This window comes from Protopterus annectens, chromosome 4.part0 (genome assembly GCF_019279795.1).
Source record: "Protopterus annectens isolate FY-2018-M chromosome 4.part0, PAN1.0, whole genome shotgun sequence".
Classification (NCBI taxonomy): Eukaryota; Metazoa; Chordata; order Ceratodontiformes; family Protopteridae; genus Protopterus; species Protopterus annectens.
Genome location: NC_056733.1, coordinates 785,009,783 through 785,036,750, shown reverse-complemented (window position 1 = coordinate 785,036,750; position 26,968 = coordinate 785,009,783). Strand labels below are relative to the sequence as shown.

Sequence of the window (26,968 nt, the reverse complement as noted above, 5' to 3'; positions counted from 1 at the left end):
ACTCAGTACTTTTGGAGGCCTTCTGCATGGACCTATCTGCTTTCTGGGTGAACCCCCCTCTGGATGTACTCATAGATCTAGTGCAGGGCTGTCCAACCTTTTTGGCTTAATGGACACTTATTATACAGGCCGGGGCTATATACCATACCTGGCAAGATTTGCAGGGCCACATTACCATGTCCAACTTATATCTCTGCATTCAAAACAGTTTGTTATAGGATGTACCAAGGGCCAGATAAAATGTTTTGGTGAGCTGCATTGTGGCCTTAGGGCTGCCTGTTGTACACCCCTGATTTAGTGTCTCAGGGAGAATGGAAGGAACCCGACGTGGTGGAGCCCATTCCTAAGAAGCCTGACAAAATTCTTGCATCTCTCAAGAATTGTCTGCATTTGGGTTGGGGCCCGGGTGTGGATGCAGTTGAGTTGTGGTAACAAGAAAATTGATTTCCTGAGTCCATCCCCCAAAAAGGTAGTCTTGGGTTTTGAACCATCTAGGGAAGTGATCTTATGTCTCATTTACATTTGCTTTGAGTGCATTTAACTACTTATTCCATTTGAGAAGGCTTCAGTGCGACTTTGTGGCTGAAGTGTCAAGAACTATTTAAACACAACAGTCTCCAGAGGATCAGAAGACAGTGCAGACTCAGTCCATTGCCAACGTTTCCATTTGGCTCATTTTTAACATCTGATGGAGTGCCCTGAGCAGCTGGCACTGGCATACCATGCATGGATGCAGCTGTGCAACTTCTTGGACTACTTCAAGGCATTCTTTGTTAGTGTCCCTTTCAATGGCTCTTCCCTGTTTGGGACCAGTATTAATGACACACTCTCTTACTAGGATCGTGTAAGATGGGAAGCTGCTGTCCTCCATAGAAGTGCATTTTACTACCCCTCAGAGAACCTTCTTAATGAATCAGAAGTTGGCTAACTTCTCTTTTAGAAAATTACAACAACCTTCCCAGGAAGCTCCTTCTGAGGGTTATGCTTGGAGTGGGGGGTGGGGGTAACCATAATAGGTGCTGTCCACAGGACAGGAACACTGTCCACAAAATCAGGGCTTCTGCAGAACTTTCTCTAGCAGCCCCTTTCAGTGATCCTGAAGGGTTGGTCAACTGTCCTGCTCTGGAGCAGTCAGGGTTCACTGGACTCTTGACTCTTCACCCATTAGCTTGGGAGACCATCACCTCGGACACATGGGTGTTGAGTCACATCCAAAGATTATACCTTCCCTTTTTACAAATTCAAAATTTAGTTCAAAAACAGCTCCCAGATTTTCCATCCCAACAGAGAATATTGGCAGCAGTAGAGATTCAGAAGCTGCTGGCAAATTAAGTCATCCAAGAGATCCCACCAAACCAGGGTCTAATCAGGGTTCATTTTGGTACCAAAGAAGAATAAGGACCTCTGGCCTGTTTTGAATTTGAGCAAATTGAATCCCTTCATTAAACAGACCAAATTCCAGATGGTCACACTGCAGTCCATTCACTGAGGAAGGATGATGGGATGTGCTTGACAGATCTCAAGGACTCCTGCCATCATATCAAGATAGAGAATAGCTCCAGGAGGTTTATGTGCTTCTGGCTAGGGGACATTCATTTCCATTTCAAAGTCCTGCCATTTGATCTCACACCCGCCATCTAGGTGTTCACCAGGAGTATGGCAATGGTTGCAGCCTGGTTCCAGCTGCAGGGATTTTGGGTCTTTCCATACCTGGAGGATTGGCTTCTCACTGCCCCCACAAGAGCATCTCTAATCACGGTCAGGTATACCTTACTCCAGTTGTGTGGCCATTTAGGCATAGCTATCAGTTACCTAAAGTCAAGTCTACAGCCAGTCCAGACATTAGTGTTCATAGGTTGCCACTTGGATACCATCAGCCAAATTCCCAAGCTCCAGATTAATATCTGTTCATGTATTTACTTAATGTCTGTTTAAAAATATTTGTAATATGTCAGAGCTGTTCCCTCCATGTGTCCTCTGAAAAGGTTTTTCTGAATTAACTCAGTCAGATAAACTCAGTAAAAAAAGAAAAATACAATAAATACAATTTAAACCATCTGTAATTGATTTACTAAATATTTCAGAAGAGTTAAAAGAACTTGAGTGAGCTGTTCAGAAAGAGAAGGAACACATTTCATAGAAGTAAGTGGCATTTGTGAACAGTGCATTCAGAATAAAGTTCAGGAGGAGGAGTAGTGTGGTTCAAGGGAAGGCAGGAATTTTGTGATTTTTGTAATGAAATGAATGATTGTTAAAAGGAAAATGTATATGTGTACTGCATGAAGATAATGAAAATGTCACAGCGGTTTGCTTGCTTTTCGATTAATGTATGCATACCTATGTCATTTTGTAAAATGTGATTTAGTAAAGATGTTAAAAAAAAGAATTGCCGACAAATCCAAAAACGTAGGGGAGAACAAAATGATCAAAACCAGGGACAGTTTTTAAATATTGCTGTAATTTATATAAACATTAATAAAACAGGTTTTAGATCAACATACACTTTAACGGTAAGAAGCATGCAACTGTAATGCCTGGCATTATTGATTGACAGTAATCCTCAGCAATTTACCAAAAATTAAAACAAATTTACACTGACCAGGACAAAAGTATGAGGCAAAGGCAGGGACATTCTACAAAACTGGAACAGTTGTGAGGTATGGACAGCAGACAGAGATGAACTGCTCCTGTGTAGATCTAATGGCTTTAAAAGCTGTTAGGCACACTGTTCTCTCACACTTTTTGTTTGCAAGTGTGGCAAAGTGAAGTTCTAGCAACTTTTAAACTCTGTTTTCACTTCTTAGTGATCTTTGCAAGGATGCACTGTCCACTCTTGGTCGCTAGTGTGAGAACTGAACTTAACAGCACTTAAGAGTGATTAACAACGTTCTGTTAAGCACCCCAAAGTGTTGATAAAATTGGGTATCACACTGAGGAAGCATTTAAAAATGTTACCTTTTTCCCCGCTTTGGGGCATAATAATTCATTTCCATGCTCTATGTCATTCTTATTTATATATTTGACAACAGTAATATATAGAACAATAGATGTTCTTCGTGTTTCACTGTTGCAGTCATCACCTTTGGGTTATTCGTGCTGTGGTAGCTTTCGGTCGGCCCAAATACCAGAGTCAATGTTTTTGAGTGCCGGCTGCCGTCCATTGTAGTCTGAGGTCAGGTCGTCAGTGCTGTAAAGCAAGGCAGCCGACATCATTGCATCAGTCTTTCTTGTCGTGCAGCCCATAGCAGAAGCAGTTTGCATGAGTGCCGGTCGGTCGCTACCAGAAGTTGAATTTCAGCTGAAAACGTCTAAAGCCAAGTACCCCGTTGGGGACCGTTTTTTCTTGCGCTAACCGATATCCGAGAAAGTTAATAATTGTCTCACCTGTGGAAAGCAGATCCCACACAGATACTTTCGTTCTTACTGCATCACTTGTTTAGGCCCAGACCATGACGTCCCTTGTTGCCGGTTCTGTGTCCTTTTTAATGCGAGAACCATTCGCCGCAGAGCTCTTTTTGTAGACAATATTTTCATCTTCTGTCTTCAAATTCTGATATGGCGTCCATCAGCCAACAATCTGTCGACATTCCGAAAAAATGTAGAGATAAAGATATAGATAGGCCACACAAGGCTAAGCCTTCCGACAACGCTTCCACTAAGCAAGTCATCAGTTCTCTGGAATTCAGTGAGGCGCTTTTGCAGCCCCTGATGCCTGACTCGCTTTCTGTGCAGGCCTGTGCCGAGACCAATATGTTGCAGAAATCCTCTTCATCTTCCGAGCCTTTGGCTCCCTCTGCCTCAGTTGGGTCCAGAGCTGTGACACAGGCACTGGCTTCCGAGGAGGCCTTTCTCTCTACCGATTCCAGACAAAAATACGACGTCTTTGCATCTGACTACCGCTTGCCAGAGACAGATTCTCTCAGGCCTAGAAGCCAGGCCACTCCTAGGAAATCTTCTTCTAGCCACCATCTTGCTACTGCTCCCCCACCCCAAACTCAAATGCTTAAAATGGTGGAGGATCTCATCTCCCTTATCCGAGGTTCTCAGGCCCCCCACTCCTAAAAGGAAAAGGCATCCTTCTCCAGAAATAATGACAGACCAAGAGTCTGAGGAATCTGATTATTCTGCTTTTGAAGAGGAACAACATCCCTTAACTGTTTATGAGGATTCAGATGCAGAGGAATCCATCCCTTCTGCCTCCCCTCCAGAGGACCTCTCCTTTCTGGAAACCCTTCACTCCCTCAGGGAACATTTTCAATGGGAATCTCAAGACTTCCCACAGTCAAAGAACCGACTTAGAGAGTTTCTGGACCTGCCCGAACACAGACCCCTGGCCATCCCACCTATTTTGGAAGTGGTGGATGATGTTTTCCATGAATCCAGCTTAGCCCCTGATGCCCTTCCTCCTGCCCCAACTAGTCCTGACAGGTACTACAGCGTACAGATTCTTAATACCTGTACAGGAATCATGTTCCAGGCCCTGAGGTCATTACAAAGGAGCTAAGACTAGTTCTGCCAAGAATCTTCTTCCTTTGGACAAAGATTCCAGTGCTCTGGACTGATGGAGTAAGAAAATATACACCTCTGCAACCTTAGTTATCAGAGCACTCAGTTGTCAGTTCCATATGTTAAAATATCAACAACACAGTTTGGAACAATTAAAACAGAAGATTGGTACCTCTCCTGACGGTGCCAAATCAGAAGAGCTGGCAGAATTACTACACTCTGCTTGTCAAGTGACCAAGCCCTCATGACAATGTGGATATGATGCCCTAGAAGCCTCTAGCAGGGCATCAGTGACAGGATCTGTTATTAGAAGACATGCATGGCTGAAGAAACAACCTCTTCCCTGATCATGTCAAGTCTAAACTTATTGATGCACTCCTAGACAATGAATGCCTGTTTGGGGAAAAAGCAGAAGTAGTACTTAAAAAGATGGAAGACAAAGCAAAATCTATGCAGACAGTAAAATATTTCTTTCAAGTTCAACCTCCCAGATTCAGCAGGAACTTTCCCTCTAAGCACTGGGCGTTCCCTGCACCTAGCAGACAGGGCCAAGGTAAGCCCGCAGGGACAGGCCATCCAGGCACCTATCCTAGGGCCAGCAAAGAAGCAAACAATGGACCACCTCCATCTTTAAGGCAGGGAGTTCTAAGCCAAGCTTTTATGACAAGCACTCACATTGACTCTCCCTCCCTCCTCTGCCCTCCTTTCACTCATCAAAAACTAGGAGGAAGGCTCACCCCCTCCAAGGACAATTGAGTCTCTATAACCAAGGATCAATGGGCTTTAAAAATCATTTCTCAGGGATACAGATTCTCCTTCAACAAACTCCCTGTTCCAAGAGGGTCCCAGATCTTCCCCCAAACCAGTGGGCAGAGGCATTGAATCAGGTCCAAACTCTTAATATCCCGGGGACAGTAGAACCTGTCCCTCCAGAACAAACAGAAAAAAGGTTTTTACTCCAGACTATTCCTTGTTCCAAGAAAAGAGGGCACTTGGCGCCCCATCCTGGATCTATCCAAACTGAGCACCTCCTTGCTGGTCCCCAGAATCAAAATGCTAACCTTGCAGCAGCTCCTGCCTATGCTCACACAAAATGCCTGGCTTGTGACACTAGACCTAAAAGATGCTTACCTGCACATTCCTGTCAGGGAATCGTGCAGATAATTCCTGTGCTTCAGAGCAGGCTATCAACACTTTCAGTTCTCTGCACTGCCCTTTGGCTTATCTACTGCTCCCAGAGTATTCACCAAATGCTTGACCCTGGCTACAACATTCTGCAGACAGAGAAATATACAGATTTATCCTTACGTGGACGACTGCCTCATTCAGGCAGAGAGCAAAGAAAAGTTGCTTCAGGACCTTCACTTTGTCAAATCACTCCTAACTTCCCTAGGGTTCACCATCAACAAGAAAAAAATCAAAGGAAAACCCCACCAGAAAAATTGTTTTTCTGGGAGCCGTGCTAGACATAGCAACCCAAATGGCCTTCCTATCCCCAGAAAAGCAGAGCTTCCTACCTCTCTACTTCACCCAGCTGGCTTCCAGAAGCCACCTCACAGCGAGAAAGTTCCTGCAAGCCCTGGGATACATGGCATCTTGCATCCTTCTCATCCCTCTCGTCAGGCTTCACATGAGAAAACTTCAGTGGTACTTAAAGAACCTTTGGTGTTAGCACTGTGAGTCCCTAGAGACCACTCTCCCTCTGATCCCTTGTATAAGGGCCGAATTTCTCTGGTGGGCAGAGCCTGTGCCATGAAGAAGGGTCTTCCCTTCATCCTCCGCCCTGACCATCACCATCTCAGACATTGCTTGGGGCACTCGCCTAGTAGGCAGGTGTACCCAAGGCCTTTGGAATGCCCATCAACTTCACTTGCAGATCAACCAGAAAGAAATGATGGCAGCACAAAACTCTCTGACTTTCTTTCAATGCCATCTCAGGCCAGGGTCCTCCTTATAAAAACAGACAACACCACAGTTATGTGGTACATCAACAAGCAAGGGGGCACCCAATCTTACCCCCTGTGCAGGTTAGCCATGAGTCTCTGGCTTACAGCCACCTCCATGGGGCTACACCTAATTGCCCAATACTTACCAAAGATCAACAACATACTGGCAGACCACCTAAGCAGAAACTTACTGGACCCCCACGAATGGCAGCTCCACAGAGAAATATTTCTTCAAATCACCCAGGAGTGGGGGACCCCAGAAATGGACCTCTCTGCCTCGCACCTCAACCACCAGCTGCACAAGTTCTGTACCAGGGAGTATCACCTCCTAGCATGGAAGGTAGATGCCTTGACCTTGCCCTGGAGCTCCCTCTTTGTGTATGCATACCCTCCTCTGCCCCTAATTCCCAAGATTCTGATCATAATTAGAGAGGAGAGACCAAAGGCCATCCTCATTGCTCCACATTGGTCCAGACAGCATTGGTACCCCTTATTACGCAATCTGACCTTACAGCCCCCACCTGATGTCAGACCTCTTGACCCAGGAGAGGGGGCAGGTATGCACCCAGACCTACAGACTCTTAGACTCTCAGCATGGCGTATACACTAAAAACTAACAAGGAGTCCCTGTTAAGCAAACAGGTCCTGGACATCATCACAGAGGCCAAAAGGCCCAGCACAAGAAAATCCTATGCGGGAAAATGGAAAAGATTCTGCTCCTGGAAACAATCAAAACAGGGCAGTACCTCCCAACTTTCCATCCCTCTCATCCTGGATTACCTAGCAGAGTTGCTCAACAGTGGCCTCTCTTTCTCCTCTATTAAAATCCATGCCTCAGCCATCTCTGCCCATTATGATTCAGACCCACCCCTCTTCTCTCATCCTTTGATCAAGCATTTCCTCAGAGGGGCTTCTAATATCAGGCCTCCCAGAAGGCCTCTGATGCCACCCTGGGACCTGAATTATTTGTTAGAAAAACTAACCTTACCTTCTTTTGAACCTGCCGCTTCAGCAGAATTGAAATACCTCTCTTGGAAGACTGCCTTCCTACTAACTATCACCTCAGCCAGAAGGGTCTCAGAACTTCAAGCTCTCATGGCTGTCGAGCCCTTTATAATTTTCCATGCAGACAGAGTCTCCCTGAAGACTAACCCCTCCTTTATGCCCAAGGTGGTATCTGATGTGACCCTTAACCAGGCCATACACCTTCCCACCTTCTTTCCCAACCCTCAAAACAAGGGGGAAAGAATTCTACACTCACTAGACATGCACAGACAACTCAGATACTATCTGGACCATACTAAGCCACTCAGAAAAACAGACCAGCTTCTTGTAAGCTTTGCTCCAGGGGCAGAGGAGAAGGCCATCTCCAAACAAACCATTTCCAAATGGATTTCACACTGTAACCATTTTTGCTACAGACTACATGGGAAACCCATCCCTAAGTCTATCTGTACCAAATCCACTAGGGCAACCTCCACTTCCACTGCCTTCTTCAGAGGAGTACCTACCAGGGACATCTTGGAAGTGGCCACCTGGACCTCTGTCCATACCTTTACAAAGCATTACCACCTACCCCTCTTTTCTAAGTCTAGGGCAGGATTTGCCTCTGCAATTCTACAGGGCCTCCTGTCCCATACCTAGGACTCAACCTATCCTTCCACCCTTTTCCTCAGCTTTGGGAATCCTCCCACAGGTGATGACTGAAACACGAAGAACATAGTACAGTTGTGTACACTTACCATAAATGTAGATGTTTGAGTTTATTCACTGTTGCAGTCTTGGTTTCCCTCCCTTCATCCCCCACTTAACATCTTCCCCTAGAGGGACACAAGCTTCCCAAGGTGGCCATTAGCCACCAGGACCACTTGTCTCTCTCTTTTCCCCTGTGTTTCTGATGGGTCAGGGCAAGAAAAACTGATGTAATATCGTTGGCTGCCTTGCTTTATAGCACTGACAACCTGACTTCAGACTACAGGCGACGGCCGCCAGCACACAAAAACATAGACTCTGGTATTCGAGCTGACCGAGGGCTACCACAGCAGGGATAACCCACAGGTAATGACTGCATTTTCTTTTCATAGTTTATATTGTTGAATTTCATTCTCCTTTTTAAAATAATAGTTGTTTATGTTGATGTTTTACTTCACTGTATCATTTGTTTGTGATCTTTTAAATGGTGGTACAAAGTATAAAAGTACTTTCAATCTTATTCAGCAAGCTTTCATTGTTTCTTAAGTACAATCTTTTCTCTTTTTTCATCAATGACATTGTAAATGGCAGGTAATATTTCAGCTTTCCCAGACATCAGCGTCTTGATTACTTATTGAATGTTTTGTTTCCTTTCTTACATGCAGGTAATTCATCGTCTCGAAAAGGGCTAAATGGAGCATGTTCTGTGCACGAATATGTTGGAACATTTATGGGACAAAATATCTGTTTTAAGATGACTTCGGTGTGTGGTCATGTAATGACTTTGGATTTCACAGGTAACCCATATTGCTGTATGTTGATCACTAAGTAGAAGAAATCATACTGACTGTATATGTGACATGAATGTTATTGTGGATTTCATTTTGAAAAGTTTGGATGTGTTGGTATTACTGCAGGTCATCTTGGATGATATTTAACCACTCTGATGGCTGACTATAGCATTGCTTGCAGGTCTCGACCATTTTTAAGTAGATTTGATTCTACATTTTTTCAGTCAACTCTTCTCCTCAGCCAAAAAAGAGGATGTCTTTCCACTGCGTTTAATCGTGGTTTATTTCTGGCAGATGTTTTGCCCCTCCACATTCTTTGCACTTGTTACCTTCCATGCAGCTTCCTAGTCCGTTTCATTTCATTCTTCTATTATGAGTGCTTCTTTAACATTGGTGCTGTCCCTTAGTCTTCCACTAATCCTGTACAGTCTTTGTCAGTTTTGACTTTAAATGTTTTGCTTAGCTTGCCATAAGTGGGATCTGGTTTAACACATGGTGTGTCTTGTTCTTTAAGTTTAGAAAAAGAACTTCATGATGTTACAGAGCTAAGAGGGATGAAATGTATTCACAAATACTCTAGTAAAGCTTACGTTTTGTATCACACAAACCAGATCCTCATTAATCATTTTATCCATTTTTTGTGTGATTTTAGGTTAAGAGGAGTGCTTCTCATTGATTTAAGTTGTCTGTTGAATAGGACTATAGGTGATTTTTTTTTTATGACCAAAGTGCACATGGTTAGTTTTCTGCTGTAGTCCTAAGGTAATTTTTAATCATATTTTTGTAATGTTACTTGATTTTTTTGTGTGGCTCAGTATTATAGTGAGGGCTATGTTTAGGACTTGTTCGTTTTATAGTTTTGTTATATTTTTAGTTATTTCAAACATAGTTTAAATAGAAGATAGTCTTTTTAGTTGGTAATGTGTTCTGATGGGTTATTTAACCAAACATTTTATTTTATTTAAAAAATAATGAGTTTCACTTCTGAATTTTATTTAAGTGAGCAACATTGTTTTGGGGTGATTTGTGTGTATATTTTATATGTCCAGTTTATGAAGTAATTTATTTTTTAAAATTGAAATGAATTGGAAAATGCAGACTGTGCCTCATATTTTTTTCTTTTAACCTAAATGTAGAATTGTGTTGTGAAGATGTCCTTCAAGGAAGCATCTGCAGTCATCACATATGGGTTGTCCTGCCTCAGGCAGCCCTTCGGTCGGCCGGATTCCAAAGTCTGGGTCTGGCCTCTGCTGATGTCGCACTTTCCCCGACGTCAGAGCGTCTGGGGTATACAAGCATCAGCCGACGCCATCTTCCCCAGTCTTTCTTGCCGCGTGGTGCCCGAAGCAGTTTGCAAGTGCCGGTCGTCCGGCTCCTGTGATTCAGCTACCGAAGACTTCGAAAAAGCTAAGTACCCCGTTGGGGACTCTTTCTTGCCTCAGCCGATGTCAGATAAAGTAAATAATTGTTTAACTTGTGGGAAACAAATACCTCATAAGGATTTCCACTCTTACTGCCTACCTTGCCTAGGCCCAGACCACGACGTCTCGGCCTGCTCAGCCTGTGCTTCCTTCAACCGGCGAACTCTTAGACGTCGATCGGAGTTTGCAGAGGAATTCTTTGGGGCTAGTTTTGCGTACAAGATGCCGTCGAAGACTCCGACTTCGCATTTGGTTAAAAAACGGAAGGACAAGGACCGATGCACGCTGGCTGCGGTTTCGGCTGAAACCACGGTCAGGCCTACCGCGAGTGTCTCGGTTTTGGCTGAAACCGAGTCCTTGGTGCTTCCTATTACCGAAACCACTCAACCAAATACCTCGGCCCCGGAGGCCCCGGCCAAGTCGGTTATTGAATTACCTACTGAAACCGGTGTCCAGGAAACGTCCGACACCATTCCTTTAGACAAGTCTACTCCAGCACGTGGTGCAGCCAGATCCCCTGCATCCATGTCCATTAAGGTTTTTTCTAGGGCTAAAGCTGCTAAACTTACTAAAGCTTTGCCTCCCAAGGTTTCCTCTCAGAGACCTTCTACTGGCTCACAGATTCTCAGCCTAGCCGAGGATCTTATCTCTTTAATTAGAGGTTCTCAACCTCATCCGGACAGGGGCTCTCAACCACCACCAGACAAAAGGCCCAGGGTTGAGCCCTCTGACCCCCACTCTTCAGATGAGTCCACGGATGGCTCTGCTTTGTCAGACCCCCAGGAGGAGGCTTATTCGGCCTACGAGGATTCTGATGCTGAAGAATCTATTCCCTCGGCCTCCCCTCCTGAAGAGTTTTCCTTTGGAGAGACACTACACTCTATGAGAGAACATTTTCAATGGCAGGGTCAGGAATTTTCTGATTCTAGAAAGAGATTAAGGACCTTTTTACATTTACCTCAGCATAGGCCTTTAGCTATACCTCATGTTTTGAATGTTATTGATGCTGTGTACTCTGATGCTAGTACAGCCCCTGACTCTCTCCCTCCGGCTCCTGCCAAACCTGATAGGTACTACAGGGTCCCGGATTCACATCTACACCTGTACAAGGCCCACTCTGCTGACCCAGAAACAATTTCCCAGGGCCCAAAAGGGGTTGCAGCTGCCACTGCTAAAAATCCTCTACCCTCTGAAAGGGAGTCTAGAGCTTTAGAGAGATGGGGTAAGAAAGTGTATACTTCTGCAACTCTTTCCATGAGGGCATTAAATTGTCAATTTCATATGATTCAGTACCAAGAGTATTTGTTAGATGAATTGCATAAGAAGCTGTCCTCTTCTGAACCCCTTGACCGTAAATCCCTTCAGGATCTGGTACATAACTCACAGCAGGTTAGTAACCATTTTTTGCAGTGTGGTTATGATGCATTGGAAGCTTCATGTAGGTCAGCTATGACAGGTGCAGTTATACGTAGGCATGCCTGGCTGAAGGAACAATCTTTACCAGACCATGTTAAAGCTAAGCTTTTGGATGCTCCAATGGAAAAGCAAAAATTATTTGGTTCCACGGCTCAGGAGGTCTTAAAGAAGTTTGAAGAAAATGGAAAATCTGTGCAAACAGTCAAAGACTTTCTGCAAGTACAACCACCGAGATTCAGCAGAAATTGGCCTACTAAGAATTGGTCCTTTCCGGACTCAGACAGATCCCAGAGAGGCAAGAATAGGCGTGCCAGAGGTAGAGGGCAAACTAGAGGCTCCTACAGAGGCCGTCAGTGGCAGCCTCCCAACCAGAGAGGTAGTGCAGGAACAACAACTGCTACACCAGGACAGACTCAATGACTTTATTTTGACCCCGCCGACCAGGGCTCAATTAGAAGCACCATTGGGCGGAAAGCTTTCTTTATTCTCAAAAAATTGGCACTACATTACAAGGGACACATGGACACTGCAAATAATAGACAAAGGATACAGGTTCCATTTCCACACATTGCCAAAAAGAAAAGGAATGCCAGACCTGCCACCAAATCAGAGGGCAGAGGCTTTGAAGCAAATTACCAAATTAATACAAATGAAAGCCATAGAAAAGGTACCTCTTTCAGAACAAGACCAAGGATTTTACTCCAGATTATTCCTTGTTCCAAGAAAAGAAAATCAATGGAGGCCTATTCTCGACTTGTCCGCACTGAATACTTACCTCATTGTGCCAGAATTCAAAATTCTGACTCTACAGCAACTTCTTCCCATGCTGGGCAAGGAGTCTTGGCTGGTGACTCTAGATCTCAAGGAGGCATACCTGCATGTCCCTATTCGACAAAGTTGCAGAAGACACCTCAGATTTCTTGCAGGATCAGAGCATTATCAATTCTCAGCATTGCCCTTTGGCTTATCTACTGCACCCAGAGTATTCACGAAATGCCTGGCATCAGTAATTGCACACTGCAGACTTCAGGGGATTCAAATCTACCCATATCTGGACGACTGCCTTATACAAGCGGACAACAAGAAAATCTTGTTAAAGGACTTGGACTATGCCATCCACCTACTACAGGCCTTGGGATATACAGTCAACATCCAAAATCAAGACTTGTTCCATCCCAAAGAATAACCTTTTTGGGTGCGGATCTAGACACAACCACCCAAATGGCCTTTCTCACAGAAGAAAAACAAAAACAACTACCGGATTACTTCAAGAATCTGACAAGACAAACTCAGCTGACTGCAAGGAAAATCCTGCAGGCCCTGGGTTACATGGCATCCTGCATACTTCTGATTCCACAAGCCAGGCTGCATATGAGAAAATTACAATGGTACCTAAGGAGTGTATGGACTCAGCACAGTCACAGCTTAGAAACTTTGATCCCACTCATTCCTTGCCTTCAAAAGGAATTTCTGTGGTGGGCTCAAGCCTGCCAGTCGAACAGAGGGTTGCCCTTCAGCAAACCAAGAGCCAACCAAACCATCACCACGGATGCTTCAGACCGAGGTTGGGGAGCACACATGGAGGACAAATGTATCCAAGGGCTATGGTCTCAAAGAGAGCTGTGCATGCACATAAACCAAAAGGAAATGCTGGCAGTGATACACGCAATCGAGGCCTTCAAACCTTTCCTTCATCAAGGCCACCTGCTCATAAGGACAGACAACACCACAGTTATGTGGTACATAAACAAGCAAGGAGGCACGCATTCCTACCCTCTATGCAGACTGGCCATGAATCTATGGGAACTTTGCTTGAAACTCAATATACAACTGCAGTCCCAGTTCGTGCCAGGGAAAGACAATACACTGGCAGACAGCTTAAGCAGAACTACCATGGATGCACACGAGTGGATGCTGCACCCAGACATCTTCTTACTCATAACACAATCATGGGGAAGGCCGGAGATAGATCTGTTCGCTTCACCCCACAATCATCAACTGAAGACATTCTGCTCAAGGACATACCACCCACAAGCATGGAAAGTGGACGCTCTCTCTTTCAGCTGGAAAGCTCTAACAGTCTATGCTTTCCCATTAATGACCAAGGTTTTACTGAAGATCAGGGCAGAGCAGCCAAGAGTGATTCTATTAGCTCCAGACTGGCCAAGGCAGCACTGGTACCCACTGTTAAAGAGCATGTCACAGACGAAACCGTGGCCTCTCCCCCTATGGCCACTTCTACTGACGCAGAACAATTTCAAGACTCTGCATCCCAACCTGAAAACCTTGCAGCTAACTGCCTGGAGAATACTATGACGACTCCTCAGGATAACTTATCCCAGAGAGTGAAGGACATCATTATGGAAGCTCGCCGACCTTCCACAAGGAAGGCATATTCAGCAAAATGGAAAAGATTTCTCACTTGGAACACAACAAAAGGCCTAGATGTGACAGTGATGAGCATGGCACATATACTGGAATACTTGGCAGAATTGTTCCACAATGGCCTGTCTTATTCTTCCATTAAGATACATGCCTCAGCAATTTCAGCAGAATACAATGTTAATCCGCCTGTCTTCTCGCATCCTCTCCTAAGACAGTTTCTGAGAGGAATCAAAAACATCAATCCTCCAAGGAAACCACCTTTACCTACTTGGGACCTTAACTTTGTGCTGGAAAAACTAACACTTCCTCCCTTTGAACCAGCAGCATCGGCGGATCTACAGTTTCTGTCTTGGAAAACTGCATTCCTTCTGGCCATAACCTCAGCAAGAAGAGTATCTGAGTTACAAGCTTTAATGGCAGTGCAGCCATTTCTTATTTTCCATCAAGACAGAGTTTCATTGAGAACCAATCCTACATTTATGCCAAAGGTGGTATCCAGGGTATCCTTGAACCAAGAAATTCACTTGCCTACATTCTTCCCAAATCCACAAAATAAAGGGGAGAAACTTCTACACACTCTGGACATACACAGACAATTACGCTACTATTTGGACAGAACTAAAAGTTACAGAAAGACTGACCAGTTGTTTGTAGCATATGCTGCTGGGGCACAAGGAAAAGCAATTTCAAAACAGACAATTTCAAAATGGATAGGAAATTGCATTCGTTTTTGTTACTCCTTTCATGGAAAAACTGTTCCTGCAAACATTAGGCCTCATTCCACGAGAGCCACAGCCACCACCACAGCCTTCCTAAGAGGGGTGGCTACCAAGGACATTTTAGAAGCTACTACATGGAGCTCCGTGCATACATTTGCCAAGCATTACAATTTACCTTTATACTCCAGATCCAGAGCAGGCTTTGCTACGGCAGTCCTGCAGGGTATATTAACTACACCATCCTTTACTTAGTTCCTCCACCCCCAGATTGGCTATGGTATTCTACCCATATGTGATGACTGCAGATGCATCCTTGAAGGACATAGTACAGTTTTGTACCTACCATAAATGTAGATGTCCGATAGGTATGCATCTGCAGTCAGGTTTACCCTCCCTCCTTCCCCTCTGTGGTATTCCTAGGGTGCTTACCCCTCTATTAGCTAGCTGGGGGATCTATTATGGTGTATTTGTTTGTATATATGTATATATATTTTTGCAAATGTTTGGAATTTTATTGCATTTCTCCAAATTTAGCCTTCCTAGAGGGCACCTGGCATCTGGGGCAAGAAAAACTGAAGAAGATGGTGTCGGCTGATGCTTTTATGTACCCCAGACACTCTGACGTCGGGGAAAGTGCGACATCAGCCGAGGCCAGACCCAGACTTTGGAATCCGGCCGACCAAAGGGCTGCCTGAGGCAGGACAACCCATATGTGATGACTGCAGATGCATACCTATCGGACATCTACATTTATGGTAGGTACAAAACTGTACTTTTCTGTATGCCAGTACGGTGAGTCCATGCACCTCTCCCACCCAATGTAAGTTAGGTAGAAAAGGAGTATAATTTCCTTGTTAAATGCCCCAAGGATAACAAAAATCTTAAGTTGATGCCTGGATGTCACCAAAAGAGGAAACAAAGAGAAACTAACTTAAAGAAAGGTGCATGGCAACCTTAAAAATGGCAGCAGTACCTGAATTGTCTGTGGGGCAGGCTTACCTACGTGTTGGGGCATAGTGTACCAGATGAAGCAAGAATGGCAGATGTGTTAAGAGGGAAAGAGAGAGAAAAAATGTAATTCAGCATTGGAGAAATTTATGGCGGAGACACATGCAAGGGCTCAAGAAGTTAAAAATGTTTTCAGCAACCACAATGATGCGATACAGTACGCCATGCAGGAAACTTAACAGCTGAGGCTGCAGGCTGAAGCAGAAGAAGTCCGGTTGGATTTAATGGAGAAAATCCTTCAGGATCAACAGAACAAATCCTGCAGAAAAAAGCATAAGACTGGAGGGTGTAGCTGAAGGGATAGAAGGCAAAGACTATGGCCAGATTCCAGCAGCTGAGATGCACATTAAGAGATTACATAGCACAGTCTGGATTCAGGGAAGCCACTGATACCGTAGGCAAACTTTAGTTAGATTCAAGTCCTACAAACAAAAAGAAAAAATGCTTTCTATACTTTGTCAGCCAGGAACAAAGTGGATGAGTGACATGTACAGGGTTTTCATCTATCAGGACTTCTAGCCCGAAACACAGTGAAAGTGAGCAGCATTCCTACTGGTGATCAAATTGGTAAAGCACAAAGGAATTAAAATTAAAATGCAATATCCAGCAACCTGTAAACTTTTTATTTTTTGCCAGAGGAACAAAAGCAATGGCTGACCTTAACAAGGCTGTCCAGTGGCTAGAATCAAAAGACTTCCTTGCAGCAGGAAACCCTAGTGACTCGGAGGGAGCAGATTTTGGAAGTTGCAAAACAGACCGGCCCACTCCTCAGGAAGAGACCGACAGAACTCAAGGAATATTTTTTTTCCTTTATTTAAAAAATGTCAAGCATTAAGATAGTAAAAAAAATTTTTCGGCTAAACACCATGGCTTGTTCTCTGTAGATAAAACACTTATACTAGATAAGTGTATAGACAAAACAATCACTTTATTCAGAGAGTGAACAGAAACGATGAGCACTTTCGGCTGTATTAGCCTTCTTCATATCATAGGAAAGCAGTCATCTAAACACGATCTGAACAAGGCTAATACAGCTGAAAGTGTTTTATCTACAGAGAACAAGCCGTGGTGTTTATACGAAGATTTCTTTTTGCAGTTTTGGTGTTTGTTCCTCGGCTAGCATTAGCAGTATCTACTGAGCTCTCTTTTTGCTGTTTTAGCATTAAGATAGTGGTTGGAAATTGCACAGCAGTTACCCAGGGACTGCTATTCTGCGCTGTCAAACCAAAGATGACCTGAATGACATGCAGACTGCATGGGACTGTAGCCTAAAAGGTACCATAGATTTTATTCTTCAGTGTATGCTAAGTCACATTAATCACTCAGCATGGTACCAAGCCAAAAGACTGAAAACAAAAATTGATTTATACTATTTTAGTGGGTTAATGGTTGTTCGATAAGGAAAATTGTGAAACTGTTGCATAGGCTTATCGGCTTGAGATGCAGTAAGGTTATTCTTCAACTTGACCCTACATATGGAACAGTGGTGCAGCGGTAGCATTGTCACCTCACAGCAAGAAGTTCTCCAGTTTGATTCTCAGCTAGGGTGCCTTCTGTGTGGAGTCTGCATGTCCTCCTTACGTTTGTGTGGGTTTTCTCCAGGTGCTCTGGTTTCCTCCCATGGTATAAAGACATTTATCTGGAGCATTTCTCCCCAGGCCTCTACTGAAAATTGGCTTCGTACCAAGTCGGGCTTTCCTGCTAAACAAATGTTAAATAAATAAATATTTTTACCAGCTGCAACTTTCTCATGTGTGGTTGGCAGTAACTGACTTCCAGAGTATGTAAGGCTGGAAAAGATTTGTTTATTCATGTTGTATGTACAGGAGAATGGAGGACTAATCCATTTGCACTGGTTGGGAAGGAGGAGTACTAAAAATAGGTTCATAGGAGGTTACTAGGCTAATAGCCCTAGGGCCTTTACAAACCTAGCCACATAAAAAAAAAAAAACAAAAAAAAAACAATATTTGGATAGATCTTAGAGAGAGAGAGTGAAAGGACAAAACACGAACAATTTTGGAAACTAGTCCGGGAATTGCAACTACAAGGGATCCAAGTTTCAAGTGAGTGGTTAAGTAAATTACAGTGCATTAAACAAATTTGAGCAAATGAGAATAATAGAATCCTAATGTGGAAGCATGCCTTACAGAACATGTAAATGTCCTTCCTTATCATTGTTGCTGTCTTCCTTATTAAAGGAATATCCTGCTGAGGATAGCCATACATCCAGCCAGCATTCAAAAGCCTTAGGCCCTTCTAAGCATTGTACATCAGATGTATGTCCCACATCCGAGGTGTAAGGTGCATAAGTAACTTATGAGAGCCAAATCCTCAAAATTTCTTTTTCCGCCAGTCCGAATGCTGCTTTTTGAATTTGGTCTGTTAGTTGTTTGTCGCATTGTTTGAGGTACTGAGTGGAAGGCAGATAACTACTCCTGAGGGGACCCTTCCTTCTATTTCTGTTGTTTTGGTTACTTGTTTTACATGTCATCCAGAAAGGAGACGTATGTGTGGGAGGCTGAGTCCTCATAAAACAGGCGCTAACAGTGCCTTTCACACTCACTGCAATATTTGCCAGGCCTTTATACCCAAGACCCTGCGCAGCTGTCTGTCCTCTCTATCCATGTATTTAGAAAACCAGCATCTGACGTTTTAGCTGACGGAACCATGGCTTCCAATTCTGCCTGCCCGGACATTCAGCTGCTTACCAAAAAGAAGTCCAAACTGAGGCGTTCAGAAACTTCTGCTGGATGACTCTGTAGAGTCAGATGTAGAACTTGAGGACCATCTGGTTCCGATGCCTACTCTCTCCCTCTTTTGTGACCCAGTTGGAGGCTGACCCAAGACTGGTTATCCCCACCCTTAATATAAGGCTGAGCCTACATCTGCTGCAGATGAGAAGGGGGGGGGGAGCGGAGGCAACAGCTTATCATATCTGAAGGGCTTAGGGGGATTCCCCAGATTCTAGTAAGGGGTGCAAGTCCCTGGTTCCCTAATTGAGGTTAGGCAAGGTTCAGAGCTTCCTAAGCTTGTTTGAGCTGAGGTTCCTCTTAAGAAAAAGCAAAAGTCCAGGCATGTGGTCCTCGTTGCAAAGGATCCCCATAAAGAGTAACAGGATTTAATTAGGGTATTTTTAAGGCCCTCATGGCCTTAAAACACCCCTCACTGTTTATATGTGTCTTCTCTTGTTGCTTTTACTTCCACCCCTAACAGGCTTAAGACTTCTTATTCTTCTGAGGAGGAATAGATGGATTCCGGGGAAGATTCCCTTTGTTTATTCTTCCCAAATCCATTCTCCTTTCGCCTTGGGATGAGATTAGGGTGGTGCTGTATCCCCTGACACCACTACTAGGGAGCTGTCCTTTGGAGTTACCATTGCTAAAATGATGGAACATTTCTAGTGGGAAAGTTCCCAAATGTCTGAGATCCAGAAAAGGTATTATGATATTTTACAAATGGACTCTCCTAGGCCTTCTTCTACAGTACCCCCTGTTTTGTAAGTCCTTCTGAATACCTTCACTTCTGCTTCACAAGCTGCAGAGTCTCAGCCTTCTGCCCCTCAGAATCCTGATAGGTTTTACAAAGTCCCTGACGCTCAAAAAATCCTGTACAAGGATACTACTTCTGATCCAGCAGTGATATCTCTTTCTTCTGATAAACATTCCAAGCTGATTCCTTCCTCCAGGCTTTTGCTTTCTTATAAGGATAGTAGGGCTAGGGGTAGGTATAGTAAGAAGGTGTGTACCTCTGCCATTGTAGCCTTCAGGGCTGTAAATTACCAGACCCATATGACCAGGTATGTTGTGGCTCTACTGTCCAAGCTTGGGAGTGTTTTGGCCAACATGCCTGACTTTGGAGCAAAATCCTCTGACATTTCCTTATTGGGTTCTGCTTCACAGGTTGCTCACCATTCCATCAAAGACAGCCATGATGCTGCTAATTCCTGTTTTAGGGTAGCTGCGTCAGGGTCAGTTATCAGGAGGTATTCCTGGCTCAAGTTGCAATCTCTTCCTGAAGATAGTAAGGCCAAGTTGTTGGACACTCAGAATCTGTTTGACTCTGCTTCTGCAGACATCTTTAAAACCTTACAAAAAAAGAGAAGGTTATGCAGGACCTTAAACAATTGTTTTCTCCCCTGTACCCAAGTTTCAAAGGAACCACCCTTCTAAGACTGCCATTGTGTACAGACATCTTAAGCAACCTTTGAAGGGTAAGAGACCTTCCAAAAGGGTATTTCCTGAGAAGCCAGCTCAGGATTGTAGCAGACAGAAGTCTTGTATCTCGCATGCATCCTTCTCCTCCCTTCAGCCACATTCCCCTTTCTCACAGATTAATTCTCTGTTTTCCAATTTGGCTATACATCACTGCCGATTCTTGGGTTCTTTCAGTCATCAAAAATGGTTACTTCGTGACTTGAAAATCCCTTCCTCCTTTTTCAGGAATGCAGTAGCCCCCTTCTTGCCCAACTCCCTTATTTTCCTCCTCCTCTTCTTTAGGACCTTTGGGCTCAAGAGACTATTCAGCCAGTTCCTCTGTCCCAGAAAGGCAAAGGATTTTGCTCAAGAATGTTCTTGGTTCCCAGAAAAGAGCTGTTCTTTAAGACCCATTTTAGATCTTTCCTTTCTCAATTCATTTATGAACATCCCTTCTTTCAAAATGTTGACTGTTTAGTCACGGATTCCTCTATTTCTTCCTCAGACTTTTCTGGTATCTCTGAACCTGAAGAATGCCTATCTCCACATTCATATTCACCCTCTATTTGTGAAGTAATTATGGTTCTCTGTTTCTGCCTCACATTATCAGTTCTGTGCTTTGCTTGTTTGTCTTTCTACAGTGCAGAGGGTTTTCACTAAATGTCTTGCCCTGGTCATAGCCTTTTGCAGACTCCATGGTGTTTGGATATTTCCCTATCTGGGCTTATTCAAGCACCATCTTAGAAGCTTCTTATGCAAGATCTCAGATTCACTGTGCTCCTTTGCAATGTGAGTTTCACTCTCAGTCTCAAAAAGTCAATTCTGACCCCCTTCACAGGACCAAATTTTCTTGAAATTCAGAATCCAAACCATTTCAGTGATGTTTTTTTTTCCCTTCCTCCAAGGTCCATTTTCTGACCACCTTCTTCCATTTTTTTCCTTTCCCTGACCACCTCTTTCCAGTCTCGTGTTCCTTTCAGGTGATCTCTTAAACAGAGTTTCTTTGAGCCCTGCGGTATATAGCCTGTGTCATTCCAGTGGTTTCTTTGACCAGGCTCCACATGCAGAAGCTCCAGTGATACCTCAAACTGTTTTGCTGCAGCATTGTCACCCTCTGTACATTCCCATCTCTCTGTCTGTCTTGCCTTGTCTCAGACAGGAGTTCATATGGTAGATTCAACAGATTTTTCTGAATCCAGGTCTTCCTTTTCAGGTGCCTTCTCCCCACATAGGAGCTATTTACATATGTTTCAGACTTGGATTGGGGGCATCCTCCAACAAGGTCAGGGTTCAGAGGATGTTCTTCATGTTTCACTGTTGCAGTCATTACATTTGGGTTATCTGCCTGCAGGTAGCCCTCAGCCTGCCTGAATATCAAAGTCTTGGATTCCTGCATCGGATGCTGTCTCTTCTTCCATGACGTCAGGTCTTCAAGGGTATAAAACATGCAGCCGATGCCATTACATCAGTCTTTCTTGCCGCGTGGTGCCCGAAGCAGAAGCAGTTCGCAAGTGCCGGTCGGCCGACTCCTGAAATTTTCATTTTCGAGTTACAGAACCGAAGTCTTCAAAAAAAGCTAAGTACCCCGTTGGGATCCTTTTTCTTGCTCTTAACCGATGTCAGTAAAAGTTAACAATTGTATTACCTGGAAAGCAAATATCTCATAAAGATTTTCATTCGTACTGCATTCCTTGCTTAGGCCCAGACCACGATGTCCCTCGCTGTCAGTTTTGTGCCTTATTCAACCCCCGGACTATCCGTCGTCGGTTTCTTTTTGCAGCAAATTATTTTGGTGCTCGGTCTAACTATCCAGAAATGGCTTTGGTAAGCCATCCAAATTACGAAAAAACTTAAAGATAAAGACAGAGACAGACCGCATAGGTCCAAAGCTGCTGACGACGCTTCTGTTAAGCTAGTCACCAGTTCACCGGTACTCAGTGAGGCGCTTTCACAGCCCCTGATACCCGCTACTTCAGATTCGCAGGCCTCTACTGAGACCCATTCAGAGTCCGGTATGCCGCAAGATGCTTCTTCAACTATGGAACCTGCGGATGTCTCTACCTTGGGGATGGGTCCAGAGCCACTGTGCAAGCACCAGCTTCTAAGGGTGTATTCAGGCCTACTGACTTGCATTTCAAACTGACGCCATCTTCTTCAAGGCCTAAAACTCAACCCACGCCTAGAAAACCGATGTTCAAACCACATGGTCAGGCCCATATGCCTAAAAAACAAATTATAAGAATGGCTGAAGACCTTATTAGTTTAATTAGGGGAAGTCAACCTTCACCCTGTAATAGACCTAGAACTGATTTTCCTTCTGATTCTTCTGATCAGGATTCTGAAATTTCTGTTTCTTCTGATTACCAGGATTTGCCCTTATCTACCTATGAGAATTCTGATGCAGAGGATTCCATTCCCTCTGCTTCCCCTCTGGAAGATTTTTCTTTTGGCTAAACCTTGCACACTCTCAGTCTGACTCCAAAAAGAGACTTAGGGAATTCTTACTCCTCCCTTAACACATGCCTTTAGCTATCCCTCCTGTCCTGGACATTGTAGATGATGCCTTCTTGGAATCTAGCCTGGCCCTAGACACTTTACCTCCAGCTCCCAGGAAGCCTGACGGGTATTACTGAGTACCTGATTCTCACAAGTTCCTCTTCAGGATTCCTACTGCGGACACAGAGACCATTTCCCAAGGACCTAAAGGCATTAAGGCTACTACTGCCAAAAACCCTACCCCCTCTGATAGAGATTCCAGGGCCTTGGACAGATGGGATAAGAGGGTACACACTTCTGCTACTTTGGCCATTAGGGCCTTAAACTGCCAGTTTCATATGTTAAAGTATCAGCAGCATATTATGGGACTACTTAAACAGAAAATGATGTTGATTCCTGACTGTGCTGAAAATAAAGAATTGCAGGATTTAATGCATTCTGCTGAATAAGTTGGTAAACATACTTTGCAATGTGGTTTTGACTCTTTAGAAGCATCTTGCAGGGCTGCTGTCACTGGGTATGTACTTAGAAGGCATGCTTGGCTTAAGGAGCAAAATTTGCCAGATCATGTTAAAGCTAAATTACTGGATGTTCCCTTAAACCAAGACCGCCTGATTGGCAACAAAGCAGAAGTCGTTCTTAAAAGGATGGAGGAAAAAGCTAAATCTATGCAAACTGTTAAAGATTTCCTGCAAGTACAGCCTCCTAGATTTAGCAGGCATTCGCCTTCTAAGAATTGGTCCTTTCCTGTCTCTTCTAGGCCTTCTCTGTCCAAACCCAGGAACAGCAGACCACCTAGGCTGCAGTCTCAAGGTACTCACAGGCCTAAGCAGTGGGGGACTACCACTTCCAAAGCTGGAAGTAGTAAGACATCCCCCTATGGAAAAATGTCACAATGACTTAACCTTAAACCTTCCAAGCCCTGCTCAACTGCCTGCTCCCTTAGGGGGAAAGATCGCCCTGCATGCAAAAACCTGGGAACTCATTACCCGGGACAAATGGGTTTTAAATATAGTTTTCCAAGGATACAGATTCCACTTCCACACCGTACCAACCCCAAACAGTTGGCCAGACCTACCCCCAAATCAGTGGGCAGAGGTTCAACAGCAGGCTCTCTCTCTTCTACATATCAAGGCTATTCAACCTGTCCCAGCAGAAGAAAGGGGACCAGGTTTTTACTCAAGACTTTTTCTGGTACCCAGAAAAGACAGCTCCTGCATCCTATCCTGGACCTTTTGGTAATGCCAAAATTCAAAATGCTAACACTTCAACAGCTGCTTCCTATGCCAGGCAAAGATGCCTGGTTCGCAACCTTAGACTTATTGGAATGTGCAGGTAAGCTTCCTTTAAGTGAATCTTGCAGGAAATACCTATGCTTCAGAGCAGGGTGCGTGCAGTGTCAGTTCTCTGCACTTCCCTTTGGCTTATCTACTGTGCCCAGTGTATTCACAAAGTGTCTAGCACCAGTTATTGCATTTGGCAAACAAATATACCAATAACTGGACGATTGTCTAATTCAGGCAGAAAGCCAGGACATGCTACTAAAACATCTGGCATTTGTAAAGAAACTTCTAACCTCACTGGGGTACACCATAAACGAAATGAAATCTCATCTAGTACTCTGCCAACAAATTGTATTCCTGGGAACAAGATTGAACACAACTTCCCAGATGGCTTATCTCACTCCTGAGAAACAGGTTTATTTGACAGCCTACTTCAAACTACTGGCCACAAAGACCCAGCTATCTGCAAGGAAAATCCTGCAAGCCCTGGGGTTCATGGCCTCTTGCATGCTACTAATTCCATATGCAAGACTGCATATGAGGAAACTACAATGGTATCTAAAAGGCCTATGGTGTCAACATTCTCAGGACCTGGAATCAATGATTCCTATCATTCCTTGCATAAAGACAGAGTTCCTTTGGTGGGCAGAGGCCTGCTCCCACAACAAGGGGCTCCCGTTCACTCTACCCCCTGTTGCCCAAACCCTAACAACAGACGCATCAGACTATGCATGAGGGGCTCACTTGGCAGGGCAGTGCATTCAGGGCAAATGAAACCCGAGTCAGATGCAACTGCATATCAATCAAAAAGAAATGTTAGCTGTACAGAATGCTCTGACAGCCTTCAAGGACCACATTCCTCCAGGACAATTATTGGTAAAGACAGACAACACCACTGTTGCGTGGTACATAAACAAGCAGGGGGGAACCCACTTGTACCCTCTCTGCAGACTAGCCATGGCTCTGTGGAACACAGCCTTGAGCTACCAAGTGCACCTACAAGCTCAATTTCTGCCAGACAAGCTAAATTCACTGGCAGATGACTTATGCAGAAATCTCATGGACCCACACAAGTGGAAACTGGAACCAAAGATATTCAACCTTTTGAGAAACAAATAGGGGAATCCAGAGAAAGACCTGTTTGCCTCCCTTCAGAACTACCAATTGGACAAATTCTGCACAAAGACTTCCCACAGTCAAGCTTGGAAAGTGGATGCCCTGTCCTTCACCTGCGAAAGCCTCTCAGTTTATGCCTTTCTCCCTCTGCCTCTCCTCTCGAAAGTTTTGCTAAAGATCAAACAGACCAAACCAAGAACAATACTGATTGCACCAGACTGGCCACGCCAACACCAGTACCCCCTCTTGTGCAGTATGTCACTGCTGGAACCATGGCACCTGCCTCAGACCCCTTCCCTGCTGTCCCAGCAGGAGGGCCAGATTCTGCACCCTCAACTTCAAACCTTGAACCTTGCAGCCTGGCTAATTCCTTGAGCTCTCCAATAGCATCCCTCAGTAAGCAGGTGCTAGATGTCATTCTGGAGGCAAGGAGGCCTAGTACTAGAAAATCCTATGCTGAAAAGTGGAAAAGATACTGTTCCTGGAGCCAGACTCAGGGGACGGGCACAACGGTGCCCAGCTTACTGCATATTCTTCAGTACTTAACAGAGATGATCCACAAGGACTTTTCCTTCTCGTCAATTAAAATTCATGCCTCTGCCATTTCAGCTCATTATAATACTGAACCACCCCTCTTTTCTCACTCCCTGCTAAATCAATTCCTCAGAGGGGCCAAAAATTTGACCACCCAGGAGAGCCCCTACTCCAGCCTGGGACCTTAACTTTGTATTGGAAAAGCTCACTCTACCGTCTTTTGAGCCAGCTGCAACTACAGAGTTGAAATTAATTTCTTGGAAAACAGCCTTCCTTCTAGCCATCACTTCACCAAGAAGAGTGTCTGAATTACAGGCCCTCATGGCAGTGGAGCCATTCATCATCTTCCATGCAGACAGGGTGTCCCTCAGGACCAATCCTTCCTTTATGCCCAAGGTGGTGTCTGGTGTGGCCCTTAATCAGTCCATTAATTTACCTACTTTTTCCCCAAATCCACAAAACAAAGGAGAATGAATACTGCACTCTTTGGACGTGCACAGGCAAGTTAGATTTTATTTGGACAGGACTAAGCCTCTCAGAAAATCATCCTAGAAGCTGCTGCCTAGAGCTCTGTACATACCTTCACCAAGCATTACCACATGCCTATTTTTTCTAAATCCAGAGCTGGTTTTGCCACTGCAGTTTTGCAGGGCTTAATAGCTGGTCCTAATGCTCTGTAACGTCCTCCTCCCTTCCTTAGCTTTGGGAAGCAACCCAAATGTAATGACTGCAACAGTGAAACATGAAGAACATAGTACAGTTGTGTACACTTGCCATAAATGTAGATGTTCGAGTGTATTCACTGTTGCAGTCCTGGTTACCCTCCCTCCAGCCTTCTGACTTCTCTTGGCTATACATTTCTTCTTGTTTAGTGTATTTCAGCTTTCTGGTTTATTTGCTTTTTGTTGGAGTATAATTGCTTTCCATTATGGGCGCACCTGACATCTGGGGCAAGAAAAACTGATGTATTGCCGTCGGCTGCATGTTCTATACCCCTGACGACCTGACGTCATGGAAGAATAGACAGCATCCGACGCAGGAATCCAAGACTTTGATATTCAGGCCGGCTGAGGGCTACCTGCAGGCAGATAACCCAAATGTAATGACTGCAACAGTGAATACACTCTAACATCTACATTTATGGTAAGTGTACCAACTGTACTTTCTGGTCTCCCAATCAGTTAAAGGACCATATAAACATTAAGTAGATAAGAGCTCTGATTTAGCTCTTTCAGGCTTTATATTCTCTCTGGATTTCTGGTCCCTTCAGGATTTTTACAGACAACACCATACTCATGTGGTACATAAACAAATGGGAGAGGGGGGTGCAAAAAGTCTTACCATCTTTGCAGGTTGGCCCTCGTAATCTGAAATTTTGCTAACCACCATCATTTGACCTTTCAGCTGGTTTATATTTCCCCAGAGCACAATCTGGGTGCAACCCTATAGTTGACTCTCTGG

General features: G+C 44.3%; 1 protein-coding gene across 4 annotated transcripts in view; it reads left to right on the top strand.

Annotated features, from left to right (window-relative positions):
• TOP3B (DNA topoisomerase III beta) overlaps window positions 1-26,968 on the top strand; it is a 1,356,925-nt gene that overhangs the window by 257,070 nt on the left and 1,072,887 nt on the right. For all 4 annotated transcript variants that reach the window (XM_044068737.1, XM_044068738.1, XM_044068739.1 and 1 more), the window contains one exon: window positions 8,810-8,941. In XM_044068737.1, coding sequence (XP_043924672.1) covers window positions 8,810-8,941 — 132 coding nt within the window. The remainder of the gene's footprint in view (window positions 1-8,809; window positions 8,942-26,968) is intronic.